At 34.4% G+C, this 12,198-nt stretch overlaps 2 protein-coding genes across 2 annotated transcripts in view; one reads left to right on the plus strand and one right to left on the minus strand.

Moving 5' to 3' along the window:
• The window catches only part of LOC100368640 (DNA repair protein RAD51 homolog 1), a 40,723-nt gene extending 35,138 nt beyond the window's left edge, over positions 1-5,585 (minus strand). Inside the window, exon 1 of the mRNA XM_085491871.1 lies at positions 5,437-5,585. The gene's annotated coding sequence lies outside the window, so the exon portion shown is untranslated. The remainder of the gene's footprint in view (positions 1-5,436) is intronic.
• Positions 5,586-5,830: 245 nt separating this feature from the next.
• Positions 5,831-9,579, plus strand: LOC100368795 (N-acylneuraminate-9-phosphatase-like). The gene is made up of 2 exons (XM_085491876.1): positions 5,831-5,960; positions 8,797-9,579. Exons 1-2 carry the CDS (start codon positions 5,856-5,858, stop codon positions 9,487-9,489), a joined length of 798 nt encoding a protein of 265 aa, XP_085348002.1. The 5' UTR covers positions 5,831-5,855; the 3' UTR covers positions 9,490-9,579.
• The last annotated feature ends 2,619 nt before the right edge of the window (positions 9,580-12,198 follow it).

Below are 12,198 nucleotides of genomic sequence, written 5' to 3' on the forward strand. Positions count from 1 at the left end.
AAAATACGTGATTTTGATGCATTTTCGGCCTTAAAATGGCCATCATTCAGCTATTGTTAAGCGGATCATGAAACAAATGCACATATCTATTTGTGACATAATGTACCATGTGTGTGAGAAGTTTGAACTTGATCAATCCAGACATGTCTTGGATACGGATCCAGAACTGAATTCTTTAAAACAAAATGGCCGCCAGTCGGCCATTTCAAACCCGATCCCCCAAAAAAAATGACGTGCATCAAGGTCCTATTATGTTTAATGTATGTACCAAATTTGAACGAAATCCGTCCATGCATAACTGAGATCCGGGTCCGAAATGGTGAAAATGTGCGATTTCAATGCATTTTCGGCCTTAAAGCGGCCGCCATTTGGCTATCGTTAATGAGATCATGAAACAAATGCACATACATATTTGTGACATGATGTACCTTGTGTGTGTGAAGTTTGAACTCGATCAATCCAAGCATGTCTCAGATATGGATCCAGAAATGAATTCTTTAAAACAAAATGGCCGCCAGTCGGCCATTTCAAACCCGATCCAAAAAAATCAAAGAAAGCTTAGAAAGAACTCCCGTGTGCTGAGAGTTTTGGAGACACATTAAAAATTAATTCAAAATTACTTGAACTTGAGATGTTGATGGAAATGCAGAAAATTAATTATGCAAATAAGGTAACGAACAGATTTAAGTGTAAAACTATTAAGGTCTGCACAATGTACCAAGTTTCATTGAAATGTGATTAGAACCAAAAAAATATTAATTATTATGCTAATTAGAGAATTAATATGAACAGATTTTAACCCAAAATTAATCAGGCTGTCTATTGTCCTAGACCATTTATGTACCAAGTTTTATTCAAATGTGATGATCAATACTTGAGATATACAGTATTAATTAATTATGTTAATAAGGTGATTAAGAAGCATAAATATTTACCAAAAACTAATATGGTGTATAGTCCTAGGTTCATTGAAATGTGACAGGTACTCTTGAAAAGTGTCGTTGAAATCCAATGAGTGGTTTTTAGACATCAGTGCAACAGCCATAGAACAGCAAAAAATTAACTAATTATGCAAATTAGGTAATTAATAGGCACAATTATTTATCCCAAAATTAATCAGGTCTCTGCATAGTCCTAGAATATCTATGTCGCAAGTCTCATTGAAATGTGATGATTAGTACTTGAGATATCAGGTGAAAAGCTGAAAATTAACTAATTATGCTAATAAGGTGATTAATATGCACAAATATTTACCCAAAACTAATTATGTCTCTGCACAGTCCTCAAGTAACTATGTACCAAGTTTCATTGAAACGTGATCATTATTACTCAAAATATCAAAACCTGAAAATTAATTAATTATGCAAATTAGGTAATTAATATGTACTGATATTACCCTAAAAACTATCAGGTCTGTGCAGTGTCATATGACATCTATGTACCAAGTTTTATTGAAATGTTATGATTAGTACTTGAGATATCAATGGAAAAGCTGAAAATTGATTAATCATTATGTAAATTAGGTAATTAATAATATTAACAGATTTTTACCCAAAACTAATCAAATCTGCGCATTAGATCAGAGCATCCATGTGCCAAGTTTCATTAAAATCCAATGAGTGGTTCTTCAAAAATCAGTGGAACAGTCATAGAACAACTTAAAATCAGTTAATTATAATGCAAATTAGGTAATTAATATTCATAGATTTTTACCCAAAACTAATCAAACCTGCATATTGGGTTCAGAACATCCATGTGCCAAGTTTCATCAAAATCCATTGCGTGGTTCTTCAAATATCAGTGGACCAGTCATGGAACAGCTTGAAATCAGTTAATTATCATTCAAATTAGGTAATTAATATTCATAGATTTTTACCCAAAACTAATCAAATCTGCGCACTAGTTCAGAGCATCTATGTGCCAAGTTTCATCAAAATCCAATGAGTGGTTCTTCAGATATCAGTGGAACAGTCTTGGAACAGCTAAAAATCAGCTAATTATCATGCAAATTAGGTAATTAATATTCATAGATTTTTACCAAAACCTAATCAGCTCTGCGCATTATCCCAGAGCATCTATGTACCAAGTTTCACCAAAATTTGATTAGCGGTTCTTGAGATAACGGTGGAACAAAAAAAGTGACATACTTACATATATACATACATACATACATACAGACAGGGTAACTGCAAAGACTCCCTTTTGTGCTTCGCACATGGGAGTCAAAAATGATGTGCATCAAGGTCCTGTTATGTTTAATGTATGTACCAAATTTGAACAAAATCCGTCCATGCATAACTGAGATCCGGGTCCGGAATGGTGAAAATCTGTGATTTTGATGCATTTTTGGCCTTAAAATGGCCGCTATTCGGCTATCGTTAATCGGATCATGAAAAAAATGCATGTGCATATGTCCCATATAATGTGTGATGTATGAGTAAAGTTTGAATTTAATCGGTCCATGCATGTTCGAGATACAGGTGATCACGGACGCACGCACACAGGGCAAAACATAAGTCCCCGTTTTCGGACTACGTCCAAACGGGGACTAATAAAAATGTATTAATAACAAAAGTGATAAAATTAAAATAAGTTTATAGCCAAAATAATTAAAGCCCGTACACTACATCAGATTTTAATCAGATTGCCTTGGAAGAAAAAGATGTACCGTATAATAATAAGGTTATTACAAGAATACCTCAAAGTATGCACGAAGACAGTACAGCTGGACTATCGACTGACGCGCATGTTTATACATATATGTACACTTGTTATCTTTAGTAGATTTCATTATGTTTTGAAGTTATGTCTGGCAAAAGCAAACCTGACTATAAGGCTGTCATGAGAGCAATCAAAGAATTATTGACAGGCGAGATTATCATTGGAGGCAGACAGTATACTGGAATATTCAAGTGGGACATGAAAAAGGATGCCACATATAAGCTATAATAACAGGTGCTTACACTTCCTTACCCATAAGAATAACTAATCATTGACATGTTTGAGAAGCCTAGAGATAAATCCAACTACCGGTAGTACAATGAATAATTGAATTGTTTATGATTAAACAAACTGGGACTTATAATTCGGTCTCCATGCGTCTGTGCGTCCATCCGGAGTACGTTCATTCTTTGCATGTGCCTGGTACTTTATGTGGGACATATGCACATGGAGTGGTTTAGCGCTTTGATTCAAAATGGCTGACTGGCAGCCATCTTGTTTTTTGAAAATGTATTTTGGACATGCTTTGTCAGTTTTCATTCAAACTTGGTACATAGCATGTGCCGTGGTAAAGCCAATTCTATTTTAATTAATTAATAAACATAATCTCTCTCACAGGTATTCGATTACATTGATCATCAATGGATTTGTTTATCTGTGATGCCTCCCCCACATGGAATTGTTACTTACAGAGTGAAAAAAATAACAATGATTTGGAGGGTTGGCACTCATGCTTAAACATTAACATAGAAAGAAAGCTAACATTTTATCTCCTTGTTTCACTGCTTTACAAAAAGTTCACATACATTACAATCCAAAGAAAATTGGAATCATGAGAAAAAATTACAAAAACAGCAGAAAATGAAATATCTGGAGGTAGAAGGAAAGATATTTCAAGTGTGGGGAGCCAATAAACTTCTCCAGCAGCAGTGTGATTTATACAGCAATGGTAATGATTGGAAATTATCTGCTCAATTAATAATTACAACACGGCATCGTCTTTTATGCTAGGTCAGAGCAGACCCCTCTCAAATTAAAAATCACACAAGTAGTTAAAAATACTAATTCTCTTACTCTTTTTTGTTGGTATTTTTGCAGAAAATTGGCACTCTAGTAACTTCATATCCAACTCAAATAATCATTTCATGATTGCACTGCCATGTGACGTCCCATTGGCACACTTTCCTTGGAGCCAAGCATATTACTTTTCATTCAAAGAAAACATAAAGACATTGTTTCTATGGTTCTTACCTTGAAATTGATGATTTCAATTCCTTGCACACAATCATAGAAATCACCCTTTTCAAGATTGTAAGGCTTACCAAAGCAAATGAGTCACAAATGTGAATTAGGATGAAAATTGTATTTATTTAATCACTTAACATCCATTGGAATGGATTACAATACAATACACAAACACAAAAACGTGAAAAGTGACATGACAAAGCAAATACACATACACAGAAAACGTAACAATTAAAAATGAAAATGGTAGAAAATCCAAAAATTTTGAAGGTTACAAAAAAACAAAATCGCATGTGAGGGTGCCCTTTTTCTAACGGAGTGTATTTTGTCTCATTACTGATTACGTTGTGATGGGAGTAACATCCGGTTCACAGCTAGTGCATTGTTTGAACACATACATCTATCCCACATCCAGTATACGCAGTTTTACTGGAGTTTTCTACAGAGGTATTATTTAAATCATCAAGGACCCATCTGCACTTAATTTTTCCTCTTCGTTTTGGGTTTTTTCCTCATGGGGAGCTATGGCAAACTTTTCTATTGTATCCATTTTGGGTTGGCGTCACCCTATAATCATTGTCGTCGTGAGGACTGCAGACAGTATTAGACTAGATCTTCAATCCTAGTCGTACGTCTCAACACTTAACTATACCACTACTAAACTACACTAAGTTAATATTCACATGTCAACATTCTTTACAGGAAAATAATATCGCCAAATTCAAGAAAGAACAGAGTTTCTGTGAAGATAGCTCAAGTGTATTCAACATAGACAGGGCAAGACATCGATCACAAAATGTTGTTCATCTTCGATCTGATTTGTGTTACAGAGAAGACATACGGTACCCTTTCATTTGCTGGCAATTGAGTATGGCACCCAGTTTCAATTCTCAGTGAATAGTTACTTAGACGAAACTTACTAATTACTTACTAATTATTTCCTGGAGTTTAATATTTTATTGTTTGTCAAATAATCCTCTGAACTGATATTTTTTTTTAAAAGAAGGTAAGTTCTTCGTTGATTTTTTTCGTTACCTTTTCTTCTATTGTCATGATCATATACTTCATTTTTCCAGTGTACAAAAAAGACATGCATGTACCCTTTTTTAAGTCACTTATAATTATTTGGAGGTACGTTTGGACAATATCACAATCGTGTTATTTTTTATTATTATCTTTTCAATCTGTATTATCTTAAATTAGTTACTGTTGTCAACTATGATTCCAATTCTTTTTTTTTTCTTCTTCGTGGCCTCAGTCTCAACAAATATTATGATAAACATCAGTAGTTCTTACGGCGAGACTACACATACTCTTACTAAGAGTCTTAGCCCACTGATAAAGCAGAACACTGTGTAGCCAAACCCAACAAATCAAATAAAACCGAGGTAGCGGCAACAAAATCATCTTCATTTTTGTGTCTGAAGACTGAAGCAAATTGATGCCAGTGGTAATAAGTACGATACTTACCTACTAAAAGACGGGCAAAAGGTAATTTTCTTGGTTTCGTATAAATATCTCTACAATAAGTAACACGAAATGACTTCTCCCAAAGACTCTATTTTGCTTGAATATGGCGCGATCGGAAGAACGTCATAACTCGGCTGATCATCACAGATACATAACAGGGGGGTTGCAACTATACAACAATTAAGGTACCTAATTGTTTAATTATTTTAAAAACAATATTAAAGTATAAATATGCGTTAAAGTAGTATATAATCATAATACTGTTGAATAAGGTATAAAACTGAGCAGACAATTAACGTTACTATGATTACAATATTTTAAACACCCCTTCAAATAAATGCCAAAGTCCACGCGGCTATATAGCTGGGGAAACAGGAAACGCAAAGACAGTTGGGAAAATTTCTCGATCAGATTGAAATATGTCTACGACCGATGCCGGTAATTCGTCTAAGAAAGTGTTGATTTTTGATCTGGACAACACTCTCGTGGATACGAAACAAGCTGATAAAATAGCTTGCGAACGGGTGAGTACGTGTTGTCGTTTTTCGGTTCTTTGTGTTTGGCATATGGCAGACACCAACTGACATTTCACGCCGGCAAATTCAGCCAATCGTAGGGGCTGAAAATCAAAATAATTCGATCACTCAGTCAGTATATTGAGCTATTTGTTATTAATCTTCCTGGGTTTTCATCGCTACTAATTTTTTTGACTCGAGTAGCGATGACAAATCGGTGAAAAATAATATGAATCAGAATGGTATTGATTGGATATTCAGAGTTCAAGTGTTTGTGATCTCCTCCTTTGAACAAATTAAACGTTAAATTATGAAATTTCGACGGTGCACATGTCACACATTGACTATTTAAACACGTGGCAAACGTATTTAATAAACTCTCGTCTTGTTTCCACCTAATTTTCAATGCAAATGTAATCATGAACTGTTGTGTGTTGAAAGAGAGCAATACGCTAGAACCAAAGATGTCTTTTCTAGAACCCTTATCCAGTATTCGAGCAATGTGTTTATGGTGTCGTTGGGTAATGACTAATTTACAATGGCCGTATTTTATTGAAAAACCAAATTTAGTTGTATATTTTTGTTATATGCGTGAACTTAACGTGTATTGGCCTGAAATTTGAAAGTGCCGTCAAAATATGTAAAAAGATGATTTTGAGCATTATATTTGGCAAAGAACAAAGGAGAACAAGACTAAATAATATTAAAGCCGCAAGCGGCGTCACCGGGGCCCAAGCTGACAAGATTCTGTTTCATAATTAATGAGGTCACATGTTAGACAATCAGGTAGCTTGAATTATCAGTAACATGAGGTCGAAATGAACTTGGTACCATGTATTTACCTATTTTGGTTATCAAAATATGGTTTTCAGGATATACAATGAGCCATGTTCTTATGCACAATAATGAGATTACATAATCATATATAGCCATTTCTAATGTCAGTTACATCTTTCATTCAATGTCTTCATAATGACACTAGTTACATGTCCTGCTCTGCGACAGTGTTTTAGATATGACTGCTTTGCATATTAATGAGTTCACATGACCATATATGGTCATCGGTTATTTTAATCAAATCTCTTGTTCACTGTTGTCATAATAACACAGAATTCATCTTCCTAACTGCAACAGTGTTTAAGATATAATGGTTATGCATATTAATGAGTTCACATGACCATATATGGTCATCTGTTATTTTAATCAAATCTCTTGTTCACTGTTGTCATGATAACACAGGAATCATCTTCCTTACTACAACAGTGTTTGAGATATAATGGTTATGCATATTAATGAGTTCACATGACCATATATGGTAATCTGTTATTTTAATGAAATCAATTCTTTAATGTTGTCATAATAACACAGGTTTCATCTTCCTAACTCCAACAGTGCTTGAGATATATCAGTTATGCATATTAATGAGGTTAGAAGCCCCCACCCCTCAGGCGCCCAGCGACAAAACCCAGCCAAGTGCCATTCGGTTAAAAGAATGCATCTCAAGAGTAGAATGCACATATACAATTTTAGCCAAATCTGACCAATACAACACATGTAATTGCACAAGATTTGTTTTCATAAAATCCAAGATGGCGGCCAAACCATGTGACTGATCAAAATAATATTATTTTTCTCATATGGAGCTAAGGCCAGGCATGGTAAATATAAAAACATCTATTAGATTGGTTGAATCACCTCTGAGAAACAAATGCCCAAACTTTTGGTCAATTTTGCTTAAAATCCAAGATGGCGGCCAAACCATGTGACTGATCTGAAATCTTTTTTAGGTTTCTGAAAGGGTTTGATATACAGATGCCATGAAGCAAAATTGAAAATAATCCCTCAAGTGTTGCCAGAGTAAAAAACTACTTCCTGTTTAGAAGAAATCCAAAATGGTGGCCAAACCACGTGACCAATCGTAATAATTTTTTCAAACGTAAATGGGATTCATACATAGAAGCTAAATACAACATATGAGAGCATTCTGCTAGGTGGTTCTGAAGAAGAAGATTTTCAAGTGTTTTTTGCCGTTTTTAGGAAAAACAAAATGGCGGGAAAAGTCACATGACCGCTAAAGTTTTTATTGCTGATATCTATTACACATGAGTTGTACTATATACCATAACAAAATCTAGACGCCTAGACCCTCAGAAAGTGGTCAAACAGCCACTTCCGGTTTTATTTCAATCCAATATGGCTGCCAAACTAATTGACCAATCTAAATTCTGAAAGCATGTTGCACCAGTTCACATTAGGAACTATCAGTATAGAGCATTATCAGACCATTCCGTTCAGCGGTTTTCTCAAACGGCTTGACGAAAAAAGTTACGGCGGAAAGAAGAAAGAAAGAAGAAAAAACCGGACAATAAGAATAGGGGCCTCGCCCTTCGGGCTTGGGCCCCTAAAAATGTATCTGTCAAGTTGACAGGCAGCTGGCCAATACCGATCTGCGTCATGTTTTAACGCCGCCTTATATGGTCGATGCCGGAACTGGTTACAGGTAGAACATACTGCCATGCTCAGTAGTCACTGAACCCCACATCTGAACGTCAGAATAGCTAAATTATAGCTCAGTGTTACATAGACTTAGGGGTGGATTGTTAGGAACTCTAAAAAAGGGCAATGGTAGAAAAAATATGCAAATTATTTTTTTCCTTTACTTATTTTTGCACAATTTTTTTTTTCATATATTTGGTGTAATTTTTTATTTCACTGTGTGATATAATTTTTTCCTAGCCATTCTGAATTTATTCTTCTGTTATTGTGATCTGCAGGATTGTTTTTCCAATCCTGTCATTTATTATAATGGTCATCCTCTTACATTGTCTGTCTTTCTTATTTTTAGGTTAAGACCTATTTACGAGAAAAGCACCCGGAAAGAAATGTTGACAAAATTGTATGTGATTACAAGAAAAAGTTAACTAATGCAGAAATTGACCCAGAACAAAAATTACCGGTTGACGAATGGAGAATCAAGCTATGGAAAGAAGCTATTGAAAACGGTTCACCTGTGTCCAGTCAGCTTGCTAAGGAAGTGTATGAACTGTGGAAAACTACTCGACTACAGGGGATATACTTCACGGAAGAAGTCAAAACCTTGCTTGTAGAGTTGAGGAAGAATCATTGGCTTGTGTTGATGACAAACGGTGATTCAAAAGTTCAGAGAGAAAAAGTTTTGATGTGTAAGGCTGAAGATTACTTTGATGGTATCATAATCAGTGGCGATCACCCGCATGCAAAGCCACACCCATCTATATATGAAGTGGCTTTCAAAATGTTCTCCGTTAATCCCAAACAGTGCATCATGATTGGCGATAATCTGAAAACAGATATTCAAGGTGGGTTGAATTCTGGCTTGAGCTGTAATATTTGGATCAACCCCTCGGAGGCAGAGCCTAGTGGTTGTGACCCAGAACCTTGTTTTAGTATCCCATCAGTCCTACAGTTACAAGAGGTTTTGGATACTGTTCTGAAAAAGAAGTCGCGGTCATTGACTCACACTTGGGAAGTTTCTCTAATGAGTATTTTGACATTCTGACATTTGTAACATTTACATTTTGTGACAGAAATTATCTTATTGTGTTTTATTTATGGCAAATAAATGTTTTGTTTTGTTTTTGCCATTGTACCACCAGCTAGTGTCATATTTGTATCGTTATTGCATACTTCTTTGTATATTTTGTAAACAATTTATTTATTGTGTTTTTGGAGGCTTGAAGTGTGACACTGCTGAAATACCAGTTTTTTTATATCTCTTAACAAATATACTTGCTTGGTTCTACAGGGTCCATAGCGTTGGGAAAATCCTTTGAAAGTCTTTGGAATTTTTGAGATCTGGACAGTTTTTAAATTACAGACAAAATAAAAAAATCTTTGAAAAGTTTTTAAATTTCTTCATAGTTATTACCGGTAATTCATTTTAGAAAGGCCTGTTTTCTCTGCATAGAGTTTTTTTTTATAAAGTGTTTCTACCCCAATTCTGAGTGTCTGCAGTGATTGCTATCCCTGTGCTCGCCCTTCTATCATGTTGGCCTGAATTAAGGGTCAAAATGTCCTGAAAAAATGCAAGAAAGTTTGGGAAAAGTTTTGGAAATCATTTGGCTCTTGGTGCTATGGACCCTGTTCTAGCATAGAAGCGTCTGAAAATCATTAAAACTTTGTAGCTGTGAAAATTTGACTGTTTTATTTTTTTCAACATAATTAAGACACTGTGACTTTAGTGGTATTTAATAACATTTACAGTACTATCTCTCACTAAAGATTATTAGTTGTATGACATAAAGGTTAAACATTCTCTATTTAGTAATCCGGAATTAGAAACTAGTTTAATTCAAAGTCAAAAAAAAAAATGTGTTATAGAAATGTAAGGAAATTTATTAGTTTTGGTAATATTAGTAACTCTCAGTTTTGTATAACAGTCATATATTGTAGATCTCTGTGAAAGTGTGGGATATATTTCTGACATTATGATTCATATGTTGAGTATATTATTCAACTTATTTTATTACATGCCACACTTGGTGTTTGGTCTTTATTGATTTTTTTTAGTACATATTGTATAACACTTCTCTATTTCATGTATTGTTCTGTAGTGTAAAAACTCCTTGCATGACCTTTCCCTGTAGCCTTTTAAAAAGGACCCTGGAATTAAGTGCCTGCACAAAAATAAAAATAGCTACCGGTAGCTGAATTATTTAGCACAGATCTCTGCGGCAGTTTGGCAGATGTTAAAGAAAGGAAGCAACAATTGGCTTTGCTAGTACTTAAAAAATAGTTGTGTAATAAAATTGTTTAATAGCTCTGCTAACATTCATCAATGTCTTGTTCTCTTCAGATGATCTCATTTTCGTTCATTAACCTTTCTTGTATGCCCCCATGCATCTGTTAAGGTTGGTGATATTGAATGCGAGGTCATCATACTTTGTTGGTTTTCATGGAAACACCAAAAGGTCTGTCATCTGCTGGGGGGGGGGGGGGGGCACTTCTGAATAATTCCTTACAGGATACTATAATTCCCAGTCTTGGTACAGTATATTTCAATACAACCAATTAATTCAGTCTTGCCCGGACAGAGTAGAATTAGTGCTTACATTTGAATTTCCTATGGAATTGTCAGCATGGGACTCTGAGTGTTCAGACATTTTCAAATCAGACTGTATGTGAAACTATTTATTGAAATTTTGTATTTTGGTAATGCTACTGTAATAATCTGAGATGTAAATTATTTGTGTTGTGACGATATTGATCTTGAGTACTTTAACTGCTTGAAAAAGAGCATTAAAACATTAACTGCTTGAGTTACAGCAATAGGTGTTGGATGATACATTTACATTCCTGTTTGAAAGTTTTCTCTAGAAATAATGTTTAAACTGTTCAAAACTAATGTTTTAGTAGACTTTGCTGCTAAACATCTGTAATTGTTTTAGCGAGTTAAATTAACTTTAATTGATAAGGTGCTCAAGAAAGAATTTATGATTTAAACTAAAAATACTTTGTTGTTCAGCTTTGGAGATGCAAAGGTAACTCAAGGTTGCTCAATACAATTTCCCGGAATGTGGCGGGTTTAAAGTGGATGTACAAGAGTTCTCATCAATTTAAATATTGTCATTTCTCAATTGTTGAATCTCTTAATATCATTGACATTAAACTCATTAAGGTTGACCAATAAAGTTTCATTGTTGCTTTTTGCACAGTTATGTGCACAAGTGATTTTGCCATTTTCTGTTTAACCTTGATCCATATTTGCAAATTCAGTATTGGAATAAAAATTAACTATTATGTTAATTTTGCAATTTATTTATACATTTTATTTTAAATATTCACATCAACAAAAAGTATTTGGAATACAACAAAAAAAATGAGAAAGTACTGAAACTGAAATGATATCTTTACAAATGGGTTGTACCCCTTTCTTTATTTCGTAAGAAAAGAAAATATTTTCATAATTGAAAGGGTAATGTTTTACTTTATCTCTGTATTCAATGTTAAGTAAGAAAGTGTATCTCAAAGATTTGGTCCATACCCTAATTTTTTCCTTCTCGTTTGATCTTTCATATCATTATGTAAGTTTTGAGTTCTCTAGTTAATGTAGGTAGAGTACAAAGCATTTTTTTGAGAGTGGACTGAGGGCTAGCCGCTACGGTTTTATAAATTGTACCACGGTCATTGTGAATTCAAGTGATTTCAACCAGGATGTTTGTAGTCAAATAAAATATTTGAGGTTGTTACAGTGTATCACCATGGAAAT

The sequence above is a fragment of the Saccoglossus kowalevskii genome, chromosome 2 (assembly GCF_978046115.1).
Source record: "Saccoglossus kowalevskii chromosome 2, keSacKowa6.1, whole genome shotgun sequence".
Lineage (NCBI taxonomy): Eukaryota > Metazoa > Hemichordata > Enteropneusta > Harrimaniidae > Saccoglossus > Saccoglossus kowalevskii.